The sequence below is a fragment of the Dendrobates tinctorius genome, unplaced genomic scaffold, assembly GCF_039654945.1.
Source record: "Dendrobates tinctorius isolate UK_male_01 unplaced genomic scaffold, ASM3965494v1 ptg000241l, whole genome shotgun sequence".
Lineage (NCBI taxonomy): Eukaryota > Metazoa > Chordata > Amphibia > Anura > Dendrobatidae > Dendrobates > Dendrobates tinctorius.
In genome coordinates this window covers 522,632-536,456 of record NW_027361908.1, presented here as the reverse complement: position 1 = coordinate 536,456, position 13,825 = coordinate 522,632, and the positions used below count along the sequence as shown (strand labels likewise).

General features: G+C 43.1%; 1 protein-coding gene across 3 annotated transcripts in view; it reads right to left on the bottom strand.

The window, feature by feature from the left end:
• Positions 1-13,825, bottom strand: part of APAF1 (apoptotic peptidase activating factor 1) — a 195,766-nt gene that overhangs the window by 130,461 nt on the left and 51,480 nt on the right. For all 3 annotated transcript variants that reach the window (XM_073556887.1, XM_073556884.1, XM_073556886.1), the window contains exons 8-13: positions 9,200-9,438; positions 7,012-7,179; positions 6,798-6,929; positions 1,993-2,106; positions 1,660-1,844; positions 791-917 (exon numbers count right to left, since the gene is read on the bottom strand). In XM_073556887.1, the coding sequence (XP_073412988.1) occupies positions 791-917; positions 1,660-1,844; positions 1,993-2,106; positions 6,798-6,929; positions 7,012-7,179; positions 9,200-9,438 (965 nt within the window). The remainder of the gene's footprint in view (positions 1-790; positions 918-1,659; positions 1,845-1,992; positions 2,107-6,797; positions 6,930-7,011; positions 7,180-9,199; positions 9,439-13,825) is intronic.

Here is a 13,825-nt window from a genome sequence, read left to right as displayed (position 1 = left end):
TCACCTTTAGTCTGCTGGGCTGACAGGCGTCACTACCAACAGCATGCTGTTCAACAGCAGGAAGCGAGGAGCCAGCTGTCAATCAAAAAAGACATGAAGCAGAGATGCCCTGTTCTAAGAGCAGAGTTGAAGAGAAGCTGCGCTCTCTTGACATGAAATTACCGCAAGCATGAGAATCACCATAAGGAGAGATATGTGACAGGTCTGAGCCAAATAAGATCTGCCAGTAAGTTCTTTGCCCCATAGCAAAAAACACACAAAGCCATGGATAACGTCTTTAACAAAAGTTAACTCTTTAGGTGCCAAATACTTTGATTGCCAATATCTCCGCAATGAAGTAGTGGCCACTATTATGTGTGTCCAGTGTATCATGAAAACGTGGGTGAAAAGCCCTCTTCAATAATAAATAATACATGAGATTATTAATGTAATCGCAAATTAAGAGTTATCAGATAACACAATGAGGATAAGATTAACCCTTGACACGCGTTTCGTTTTCATAATAGCGTCGTCAGAAGGTGTAAAAAATAAGTAATAAGGTATGCCCATGCAACTGGCGAATGACGTAGGCACACGTGTTGCTACAATAATTGCGACAAATATCGGCGCTCCAGCATTGAACTAGAAAAGCGAATGCGAGCGGCACATTCAGCTGGGAGCAGCACAAGCATAACACAGAAGGTTACTCCACGCAGAAATTAGGAGCTAATGTAATAGTTTAAGTAATACAGTGCATAATAATGGATATATAGCAAGCAGATAACAGTTAATTAAAATAAATTCTTGTTACCTGTAAGGTTTTATCAGCTCCACAGGAGGCAATCTTCTGTCCATCACGAGAAAAGCAGGCATGGTATACTGCCTCAGTGTGGGGACGCACTGCTAGACTTGGTATGTTCTTCATGCTTTGTTTGTTTCTGCAAGTCAATCATCAATAGATTGGCTACTATTAGAGGCAGGACAAATAGTTATGGACCTCACAGAGGCAGGGGTCCAGGTAATTGGCTAGTTCTATTGCATAGTATGACTGTCAAAGTGGTTACTTACAACAGCAACTATATACATCTTCCATAGCTGTAGAATTCCATGTACAGATCATTACCCTAATAGTGGCTGCTTAATGGCAACAAAATACAAGATTTTTAAATTGGTCGTCCATTACTTGGACAACTCCTTCTTAAACGGTGTAGTTACCTGTGTAACATACAAAAAAACCTATACCCGTCTTCTTTAACAGCACTTTTCCAGCCACATGAGTGCCGCAGCCCATCAGTTTCTGCTCAAACAAAACTCTGGCTTCCGACAGAAGTGTGGTCAAAGCATCTTCGGCCGATGATGGGCTGCAGGACTCACGTGGCATATCAAGGGATGAGGGTCGGGAGACCTAGAGCAGATATCAGTGTTGGAGGCAAGTTTTGTTGGTTTGTTTTTTTTTAAAGCGGAACTACAACATTTAAGTAGTTAAAGTAGTGGACAATCCCTGTAGGTCAGAATAACAGAACTCTTAAACATATTAAAAGCAGGTCAGAGTGTAAAGTTTGTGTGATCATTAGGTCACATTCCAGCTGTTAATACCCAGCCATGATCTAAATGTAGCATAGAACTAATATGGATATTACTGAAGTTTGGCTCCTGTGTTCGGATCAGTTCATCACTTACATCCAGTTGACATAGAGTGCTCCTTTTTGAAGCTCTTCTTTGGCATGCCGAATAGCAAGTTTATATACTGCAGATTCATTTGGCTGAGAAAGTCCCAACTGGACTATGTTTATGGGAGAATTCTGCCCTAGGAGATGACCGTTTACAGACAAAAACTCTTGAAAATCTTCACGTGCTTTGCTGTTCTATAAAATGATAAAAATAAAAAAGGACCAGTTTAAAAAAAAAACACCAAATGAAAATTGTGGAGTGAATCAGAAACAGTCCAGGTATACTGTAGTAACTTTGGTAACAATAGTTAGTTGTATTACAAAAAAGCAAACAAGAAAGTACCTGCTTATTGAGTATGTCCCGATAATGCACAAACTCGTGAATGAGGTGTGCGGGGCCAAATAATCTGGTCTTCATTTTTAACCAATCAAATGAAAATAGTAGGGAGCAAAGTTCCTGTAGAATATTAAAAAACATGGCAATCATCATAAAAGGCAGAATTTACGCCACCCAAAAATTAGTTTCATTCAGTAAGAAGTCATATAGTACTTTACTGAATATGGTCAATGATTCCTTAAAGTCAGCACCCAAAGACTGAAATATTGTATAAAATATAAAAGAGGGAGCATCACGTCCTCAGGTCCATCACATCTTGCTTAATGTATGGTTACCTACTTACCACCTGCCGTGTTCTCTGGTTTCCATGGACATTCTGATCTTCTTCTGGACCGTGGATGCTATTCAGCTGGGTGGCACACAGTGTCTCTTGTATAGACCTGCAGTCGCTTTGCCAATGTAAGCCTGTGAGAATTGCATTCAGGGTCTCATAGACTTACATTAGGAAAGTGACTTCTGTTCTACAAATAAAACATTGTGTGAGCTTGCTAGTTTGAATTTTGTCACTAGGTTCAGAAGAGGATCAAGATGTCCCTGGAAACTGGAGAAGACAGTGATCAGCAAGTATATAAAACATCCACTTTACAGTATATGCATAATAATACAGGATTATGGAATAAAAATGGGCTTCTTTAATCTTCTTTAATAGTAGTAAATTCCCTCTGCTTGCTGTCTTCTGCAACATATTCAAATGGTACAACTTCCCACCTTTGCTTGCTGTCTCATCTGCTGCAATAGACTCTAATGGTAAAAATTCCCACCTCTGCTTGCTGTCTGCTATGTCATCTGCTGCTTTACCATCTAGAAATATATTTTAATGTGTCTGCTAATTCATTGTTATAAATCATTTGGTGCATTGTACTTAAAACTCACTGTTGCATTTCCATGACTGGGATCAATGTAGATCTTATCTGGTGGAGGTGTTAAAATAGATGTTGCCAGGCTGAATGTCTTTGATCATCCAAAAAAAAACAAAAAAAAAACCCTGGTGTGCTGACCCCAGCTGCCAAATTATCCTCAACCAGTTCCCACAATCCATCTCTTCTGACCCTGCAGTCTGGACTATAAATTTAGAACCATCCATAGGGGTGCACGCATCACAGAAGCAAAGCGTCACGAAGATAAGCGTCGGGATACAGCAGTTATTACATGGCAGTTAGTCAGGGCAGGAGTCAGGTAACCCACACTCTGCTCTCCCTTTTATCCATGTGCCTTATTCCTATCCTCCTATGTTCTCTTGCAATCCACTTTCACCGACCAATCCCCCCTCCATCACGACTCATTCACATCAGCTCCTCTCTCTTTTCTTCTCCCATGTACAGCTCCCATGCACTTCTCACCTTCTTAAAAAACCTCAGCCCATCTTGCCCAAACACACTGCACAAAAAATCTTCATACAATTCCAAAAACTACTTGCTCTTTATCTTCCTGCTCCTACTGATTTCAGGGGATATCTCCCCCAACCCCGGTCCACCGTCCCCCAACCTCAACCCCTACCCTACCTCACATCGAAACCTTAATAATCTTACTAATATTATTTGCACTCTTTCATCTCCTTCTTTCAATTGTGCCCTTTGGAATCCACAGTCTGTATGCAACAAGCTTCCTTTCCTACACAATTACTTTCTGAAAACTCGCTGAATTTGTTGGCCCTCACGGAAACCTGGATTCAGGATTCTGACACTGTCTCTCCTGCTGCCATTTCCCATGGTGGCTTACAATTCTCCCATTCCCCAAGACCGACAAACAGACCTGGTGGTGGAGTCGGCATACTCCTGTCCCCACAATGCACTTTCCAGGTCATCCCCCCAGTTCCATCACTCTCATTCCCTTCTTTTGAAGTACACACCATCAGGCTCTTTCGTCCCCTCTCCCTCAGAGTAGCGGTCATATACCGGCCCCCAGGCTCACCCACCCACTTCCTGGACCATTTCTCTGCCTGGCTGCCGCACTTCATGTCCTCAGAACTACCAACCCTTATCCTGGGAGACTTCAACATCCCCATTAACAGCCCCACTTCCACATCTGCATCCCAGCTTCTATCACTAACCACTTCTCTAGGCCTCTCTCAGCTCTCAACCTCTGAAACACACAAAGACGGTAACACCCTGAACCTGGTTTTCGCCCGGCTCTGCTCAATCTCCTACCTAGATAACTCACCGCTTCCCCTCTCTGACCACAACATTCTCTCCTTTACACTCACAAATCCTCGCTCACCCCAGCACCCTCCTACCTACCATTCAGTCAGAAATCTACAAGCCATTAACCCTCATACACTTTCAGACTCCCTACACTCATCATTGTCCCCAATCTCTTCTTTGTCCTGTCCTGATCTGGCTGTACATCACTTCAATGACACTCTTAGAAGCACCCTTGACCAAGTAGCTCCCCTCACCCTCAGAACCTCCAAACACAGAGTGAAACAGCCCTGGCTCACATCGCAAACCCGATTTCTCCAGCGATGCTCTAGGTGTGCTGAACGCTTATGGAGGAAAACACGCACACCAGAAGACTTCATACACTTCAAATTTATGTTAAGGACATATAACTCTGCCCTTTACCTCGCCAAACAGACCTACTTCACCACCCTGATCTCCTCACTATCCAACAACCCCAAGAAACTTTTTGACACCTTTCACTCCCTCCTCAGGCCAAAAGCACAAGCCCCTATCACAGACATTTGCGCTGATGACCTTGCCTCCCACTTTATAGAGAAAATAGACAATATCCGTCAGGAAATCCGCTCCCAATCACCAAATTCAGTGACTCCCATCCCTCCCTGCATTTCCCCTGGCTCACTCTCCACATTCGATCCCATCACAGAAGAAGAAGTCTCCAGGCTCCTCTCCTCTTCTCGTCCGACTACATGCACAGCCGACCCCATTCCCTCACATCTCCTCCAGTCTCTCTCTCCAGTCGTCACAACTCAACTAACTACAATCTTTAATCTCTCCCTCTCCTCTGGCATCTTCCCCTCCTCCTTCAAACACTCTATCATTACTCCATTACTAAAGAAACCCACCCTCGACCCATCCTGCACAAACAACTACAGACCAGTCTCCAATCTCCCCTTCATCTCTAAACTCTTGGAGCGCCTGATATACTCCCGCCTTACCAGTTACCTCTCCACTCACTCCCTCCTAGACCCTTCACAGTCCGGTTTCCGCCCCCTACATTTGACAGAAACTGCACTCATCAAAGTGACCAATGACCTTCTGACAGCAAAACGTAATGGTGACCACTCTCTGCTCATTCTTCTTGACCTTTCTGCAGCTTTCGACACTGTTGACCATCCTCTCCTACTCTCTAGGCTCCAGTCACTAGGCATTAAGGACACTGCTCTTTCCTGGTTCTCCTCCTATCTTTCCGACCGCTCCTTCAGTGTTCTGTTTCCTGGCTCCACTTCATCTCCTCTTCCTCTCGCTGTTGGGGTACCTCAGGGCTCAGTCCTTGGCCCCCTTCTCTTCTCTCTCTACACGGCCCCAATTGGACAGACCATCAGCAGATTTGGCTTTCAGTACCATCTTTATGCTGATGACACACAACTGTACACATCATCCCCTGACCTTACCTCCGCTGTACTACAGAACGCCACTGACTGTCTGTCTGCAGTCTCCAACATCATGTCTGCTCTCTATCTGAAACTCAACCTCTCCAAAACTGAACTTCTTCTGCTCCCACCATCTACCAACCTCCCTAAATCTGACATTTCCCTCTCTGTGGGTGGCACCATAATAACACCCCGACAGCAGGCGCGCTGTCTGGGTGTTATGTTTGACTCCGATTTCTCCTTTACCTCCCATATACAATCTCTTGCCCGCTCGTGCCGCTTACACCTAAAGAACATCTCTAGAATCCGCCCTTTTCTCACCATGGAAACAACAAAAACTCTCACTGTCACCCTGATCCACTCCCGCCTGGACTACTGTAATGCTCTATTAATTGGCCTCCCTCTCACTCGACTCTCCCCTCTCCAGTCTATCCTTAATGCAGCAGCCAGGGTTGTCCATCTGGCTAATCGTTACTCAGACGCGTCCGCTCTTCGCCAGTCGTTACACTGGCTGCCAATTCATTACAGGGTACAATTCAAAGTACTTGTTCTCACCCACAAAGCTCTCCACAGTGCGGCACCCCCTTACATCTCCTCCCTCATTTCTGTCTATCGGCCTAACCGACCGCTGCGCTCTGCAAATGACTTTCGACTAACCTCTGCCCTAATCCGTACCTCCCACTCCCGACTCCAAGACTTCTCCCGTGCTGTGCCAATTCTCTGGAATGCTCTACCCCAAGATATTAGGACCATCCACAATTTGCATAGTTTTAGGCGCTCGCTCAAAACACATTTGTTCAGAGCGGCCTATCACATTCAGTAATCAAAGTCATGTTATGTTTGTGTGTGTGTAGCCCATTCACTATCTCCATCTAACCCCCACCCCCTGAAGATGGCTGGACCAGCATTGTAAATACATCATTGTAAATACAAACCTGTGCTTTGTATCTCCCCCACCTCATTGTAGATTGTAAGCTCCCACGAACAGGGTCGTCTTATTTCGCTTTAATTATTGTATTGTTAACGTTGCTACTTATGACTGTTGTGTTTGAAACTGTTCAACTGTAAAGCACTGCGGAATATGTTGGCGCTATATAAAGATTATTATTATTATTATTATAGTAGTGAAAATGTAAGTGGCTGCAATAACCTAGGAACAAATATTACCACTGTGCACCTCTGTGCTGATAAATCTACCTACTTGGTGCATGTTGGCCTGTGCCATATGGTACGCTAGATAATGGTACCAGTATGTACAATCCTCTTGGTCCGCAGTTGGTAGAAACTGTGAATACCGCTTGTGATACTGGCTGACAAGCTTAGCATGAAGATCCTGAAATATCAAGAAGCACAGTTACCCAATGCCCTAAGCAGCCATTAACTCTCATATACTATACACATATGCAAGTTCCTACAGGTAGCTGACTACGGTTCCGCTCAGTGAGAAAATCCAGCTGGAGATCATGCAGATAATACAGAAACGACTTTCCATTGCGGTCACAATACAACAGCGATTTGTTGACAAACTCCTGAAGCATATCCTCCACGTCCTCACTCTCCATGTCCCACAGGATACACAGAACCTGGAACAAAGGGATGGTGTATTAGACTGGGGCGTCCCCTTCTCCACGTGGGGTTATCACATACCCCCTTCTCCTTTGGCAGGCCTACTTTACATTTTTGTAATATTCACTTTGATAATTATAATATGTTACTTATTAGTATACTATATATGTTTTTGAAAACAAAAAAGAATTGGAGTCCAAAATCCACCAAAAGAATTATAAAATCAGAAAAAACTTTATTAATCTCATATAAGAGATACCAAGACAACATAAAAACAAATCATATCATTATAGAGTAATTTGTACAGGATTTTAAGGTGCAGCAAAAAGAGCGCAAAACAAACCAATGGGAAACTTCTTAATCTCATTCAAATTGTATTAAAGTGACAGTGCTAGCAGTAATTTTGTATCATACAACCTACATATCAAATGAAAATGGACACCAGTGCAGTAGAACTACGAGGTCCCACAAGAAATTAGTCATCACAGCATAGTAGCCATAGCGACCCCACACTAACAGCACAGATGATCACAGTATTCAAAATACCTTACCCATGGATGCTACGCACGCCGCACCGCACGCCCCTACGCGCGTTTCGCATAGGCTTCGTCAGCCCCCTGATGAAGCCTATGCGAAACGCGCGTAGGGGCGAACAGTATTTTGAATACTGTGATCATCTGTGCTGTTAGTGTGGGGTCGCTATGGCTACTATGCTATGATGACTAATTTCTTGTGGGGCCTCGTAGTTCTACTGCACTGGTGTCCATTTTCATTTGATATGTAGGTTGTATGATACAAAATTACTGCTAGCACTGTCACTTTAATACAATTTGAATGAGATTAAGAAGTTTCCCATTGGTTTGTTATGCGCTGTTGCACTCTTTTTGCTGCACCTTAAAATCCTGTACAAATTACTCTATAATGACATGATTTGTTTTTATGTTGTCTTGGTATCTCTTATATGAGATTAATAAAGTTTTTTCTGATTTTATAATTCTTTTGGTGGATTTTGGACTCCCAGTTCTTGTTTGTTTTCATTATGGGGAGTGATACCATGGCTAATGCATACGGTGGTTTGGGTACTATGACCTAGGACCATTATGTAAGATGTATCTTGTTCCAAAGATCTTGTTTGACAGACCATGTAGAAGGCGTTAATTCGCCGAAACGCGTAGTCTGAGAGGCTAACCCCCCCCTTCCCCTAATCTATTTATCTACTGTCCAGAAGTGTGGATTTATTTTATGATGGACTTTAATAATAAAAATCTTTGCTAATGCAAGAAAAAACTTTTTAAAATTTTGCATCCTGGATTTTGTCCGCTGGAGTTTAAAGTTACATTTTTTCATTTAAAGATCTTGTTTGCTATATATGTATTTGGTTTGTCTTATCTTGGACCTTTATATATTGCTCAGAGGTTTTCTTTTTTTTGCACTTTTCACAGTATGTGATATTTTGTATTTTCTATGCTAGCAGGTTTGCAGTCTTATATGAAGTGATAGGGGGGAATCTTGACCCCAACACTTAAGGAGTTTTGGTCTTGTATTTAGTTTTATGTGTTTATGCCTGTATGCCTCATACTAATGGTCACTCCTTATGCTTTTCTATAGGTATATTAAGTTTCGGGAAGTGTGGCTACATTTCCACGGCTTGGATTGGAGATAGCGCCAACACCACTACAGTATACTTGATCATCCAATAGACATACTAAAACATCCTGTTTTGGTTAGATTACGACAAATAGGATGTAATAGTATGTCCTTTTGCAGGAGGAGGTTATCATTCCCAAAAACTCAGCAACATATCCTACAATGTTAATACAGAGGAAGGCCCTGGGTCAACAAGCTATCTTCAGTAACCTAACGAGAAAAGTACTAAACTTTAGTACCGCATGAATACAGCAGACAGGCACAATAAAGGGGAGTAGATAATTAAGGGCACATTAAAAGCTTCCTCTTTTTAATGGTAAGTGTAGAAATGACAAAATTTTCGACAAAACCTTGGCAGTCACTTGGTTATTTCTATTTGCCCAGACTCACCTGAGTTGGCACTTTCACGTCCTTTTCTATAACTGAGAAATCGTTGTAGTAACCCTTTACGTGGTCCTGTAGCCTATCCACACTCATAGACATGGCTTCATCCAGTGCTTCATAGTCATATGAGGAGGATTTTCTTATTCTTTTGAATTGTTTGCTCTGTAGCTGTTTGAGGTAGAAAGCCCAGCGGCTGGGGAATTCTCGCAACAGGGCGCCGATTAATGACACCACAAGAGGTGACCCTGAAACAGAATTGATACCAAAATAGAAATGACGCAAGAAGACCACCACCACCAAATCATCTCAGTCTATTACTAGCCAGTCATGGTGTCATTAGAGGATATGTGCAATTAACTGATTTGATGTTATTACCTGGGGTCTAAATACATTCTCATAGTGTTAGCACAGTGCCCATGAGGAACTGTATAAATGTCCAACAGAAAAAAAGACCTCTAAATCCAGATAGGGACATAATCATCTCAAGCTTTGTTTCTGAAATCAACCATTTTTCCAAAATGCCCATTAAGGTATTGTCTAGGATTTATTTTCCTTTACATGTCCTAGAGATACAGGTGCGTCTCACAAAATTAGAATATCATCAAAAACTTAATTTAAGTTCATCAATACAAAAAGTGAATCTCATATAGAGTCATTAGAGACAGAGTGATCTATTTCACGTGTTTATTTCTGTTATTGTTGAGGATTATGGCTTACAGACAATGAAAACCCAAAAGTCATTATCTCAGTAGATTAGAATACTTTATAACACCAGCTTGATAAATGAAAAAATGATTTTAAAATCCAAAATGGTGGCCTATTGAAATGTATGTTCAGTAAATGCACTCAATACTTGGTCGGGGCTCCTTTGGCGTCAATTACTGCATCAATGCAGCATGGCATGGAGGCGATCAGCCTATGGCACTGCTGAGGTGTTATGGAAGCCCAGATTGCTTTGATAGCAGCCTTCAGCAAGCCTGAATTGTTGGGTCTGGTGTCTCTCTCATCTTCCTCTTGACAATACCCCATAGATTCTCTATGGGGTTAAGGTCAGGCGAGTTTGCTGGCCAATCAAGCACAGTGATACTGTTGTTTTTAAACCAGGTACTGGTACTTTTGGCAGTGTGGACAGGTGCCAAGTCCTGCTGGAGAATGAAATTTACATCTCCAAAAAGCTTATCGGCAGAGGGAAGCATGGAGTGCTCTAAAATTTCCTGGTAGACGCCTGTGCTGACTATGGTCTTGATAAAACAAAGTGGACCTACACCAGCAGAAGACCTGGATCCCCAAGCCATCATTGACTGTGGAATCGTCACACTAGACCTCAAGAAGTTTGGATTGTGTGCCTCTCCACTCTTCCTCCAAACTCTGGGACCTTGGTTTCCAAATGCAATGCAAAATTTACTTTCATCTGAAAACAACACTTTGGACCACTGTGCAACAGTCCAGTTCTTTTTCTCCTTGACCCAGGTAAGACACTTCTTGCGTTGTCTATTGGTCAAGAGTGGCTTGACACAAGGAATGTGACACTTGTAGCCCATGTCCTGGATTTGTCTGTGTGTGGTGGCTCTTGGAGCAATGACTCCTGCAGCAGTCCACGCCTTGTGAATCTCCCCCAAATTTTTTAATGGCCTTTTCCTAACAATCCTTTCAAGGCTGTAGTTATCATGGTTGCTTGTGCACCTTTTTCTACCACACTTTTTCCTTCCACTCAACTTTCCATTAATATGCTTGGATACAGCACTATGTGAACAGCCCACTCCTTTTATCAATGACCTTTTGTGGCTTACCCTCCTTGTGGAGTGTGTCAATGACTGCCTTCTGGACATCTGTCAAGTCTGCAGTCTTCCCCATCATTGTGGAGCCTACTGAAACAGACTATGGGACCTTTCTAAATGTTTAGGAAGCCTTTGCATGTGCTTTTTGTTAATTATTCTAATTTACTTATATAATGACTTTTGGGGCTGTAAGCCATAATCATTAACAGAAATAAACACTTGAAGTAGATCACATACATAGACATAGCTTGAGGAAGGCATTTATGCAGGGGGGCATTTATGCACATTTAATCGAAGTGCATTTTATCAAAGTATGAGGCAGTTATAACATGACAATTAGACAGGGCAGGAGACAGGCAAGACATTTATATACATCTTTTCCCTGTACATTTGGATTACAACAAATATTTACAATATGCATTTGTGTAATTTATATCCTGGCTGCTGCATTCACACACATCCACCGCCCTGCCATTAACTCTCTACACTCCATCCATATCAGCCCCTCACTCCTTTCCTCTCCTATGTATAGCACTCACGCTCTTTTCACATTGCTAAATTGCACAGATCCATTCAGCCCCACCATTCAACATCAGAGACGCTCTCACAAATCACTTAACCATCTGCTCACTCTTTCTATCCTCTTTCTCCTAGTCGCAGGAGACATTGCTCCCAACCCTGGTCCCCCATGCTATAGAAAGTCAAACCCCCCAACTGCTACACTCAGAAACCCCTCTAATTTTATTAATATTCCCTGCATGCCATCTGTCTCTCTTAATTGTGCCCTTTGGAATTGTCGCTCAGTGTGTAACAAACTCTCCTTCATTCATGACTTCTTCCTTTCCAATTCTCGTAACCTTCTGGCTGTTACTGAAACCTGGATCCAGCAGTCAGACACTACCGCTGCTGCTGCCCTTTCATATGGTGGACTACACTTCTCTCATACCCCAAGATTAGACAATAGAGCAGGTGGAGGCGTTGGTCTGCTCCTATCACCAAAATGTACCTTTCAAGTTATCCCTCAAGTACCCTCACTTGTCTTCCCTTCTTTTGAGGTCCATGCCGTCAGACTCTACACCCCCTTCTCCACGCGAGTGGCGGTGGTATATCGTCCTCCCGGCCCCTCCCATCAATTCCTGGATCATTTTGCCACTTGGCTTCCACATTTTCTCTCCTGTGACATCCCTACCCTCATCATGGGAGATTTCAACATCCCCATTGCTCTTCCCCTCTCCCCATCTGCTACTCACCTTTTATCACTAACCTCCTCGTTTGGCCTTTCTCCTCGTTTGGCCTTTCACAGCTTACTAATTCTCCACGCATGAAGAAGGAAACTCCCTCGACTTGGTCTTCTCTCGGCTTTGTGCAGTGAATGATTTTGCAAACTCCCCTCTCCCACTCTCTGACCACAAGCTTCTTTCATTCTCTATCAAGAACTGCCAAGCCGTTCAGGTCACCCCCACTGTCCATACTTCTAGAAACATACAGGCCATTAACACCCAGAAACTTATGAAGAACTTGCAGTCTTCATTGGCCCCTATCTCCTCCCTCTCATGTCCTGATTCTGCATTGAAGCATTACAATGAAACACTTTAAAGTGCCCTGGATGAATTTGCACCTCCTATACATCCATTATAAGTTTATGCTTCGAACATACAATACTGCCCTTCACCTCTCAAAACAAACCTATCTCAACACCCTCATCACCTCACTGTCCAATAACCCTAAATGTCTTTGACGCTTTTCATTCTCTACTCAACCCAAAAGTACAGGCCCCAACCACGGAGCATCGAGCTGACGATCTGGCAAATTACTTCAAAGAAAAAATTGACCAGATCCGACAGGAAATTATCTCGCAAACACCTCATACCATGCACTGTCCTCCCTCCCCCACTGCATCTAGCTCACTCTCTGATTTTAAACCAGTCACAGAAGAAGTAAGCAGGCTCCTTGCATTTTCTAGCCCAACTACTTGCACCAGTGACCCATTTCCGTCACATCTACTCCAGCCCCTTTCCCCTGCTGTCACCCCTCACCTAACTAAAATATTTAACCTCTCTCTCTCCTGGTATCTTTCCCTCCTCATTTAAGCATGCCATGATAGATACATCCACTACTTAAAAAACCATTCCTTGATCAAAACTGTGCCGCTAACTATAGACCTGTCTCTAATCTTCCCTTCATCTCTAAACTCCTGGAACGCCTGGTCCACTCCCGTCTTATCCGCTATCTCTTTGATAACTCTCTTCTCGACCCTCTCCAATCCGGTTTCCGCTCTTTACACTCTACTGAAACTGCCCTCACTAAAGTCTCTAATGATCTAACAGCTAAATCAAATGGTCATTACTCAATGCTAATTCTCTTGGATCTCTCTGTAGCATTCGACACTGTGGATCATCAGCTCCTCCTCACTATGCTCCGTTCCATTGGTCTCAATGACACCTTTCTCTCCTGGTTCTCCTCCTATCTCTCTGACCACTCCTTTACTGTATCTTTTGCTGGTTCCTCCTCCTCTCATCTTCCCCTTACTGTTGGGGTTCCTCAAGGATCAGTCCTAGGCCCCCTCCTCTTCTCTTTGTACACTGCCCCTATTGGTCAAACAATCAGTAGATTTGGTTTCCAGTACCATCTCTATGCTGATGACACCCAATCATATGCTTCTTCTCCTGACATCACGCCTGCCTTTCTAGAAAACACCAGCAATTGTCTAAACACTGTGTCTAACATCATGTCCTCACTATATCTGAAACTGAACCTGTCAAAGACTGAACTCCTTGTGTTTCCTCCCTCTACAAATGTACCTATACCCGACATTGCCATTTCCGTGTGTGCTTCCACTATTACTCCCCAGCAA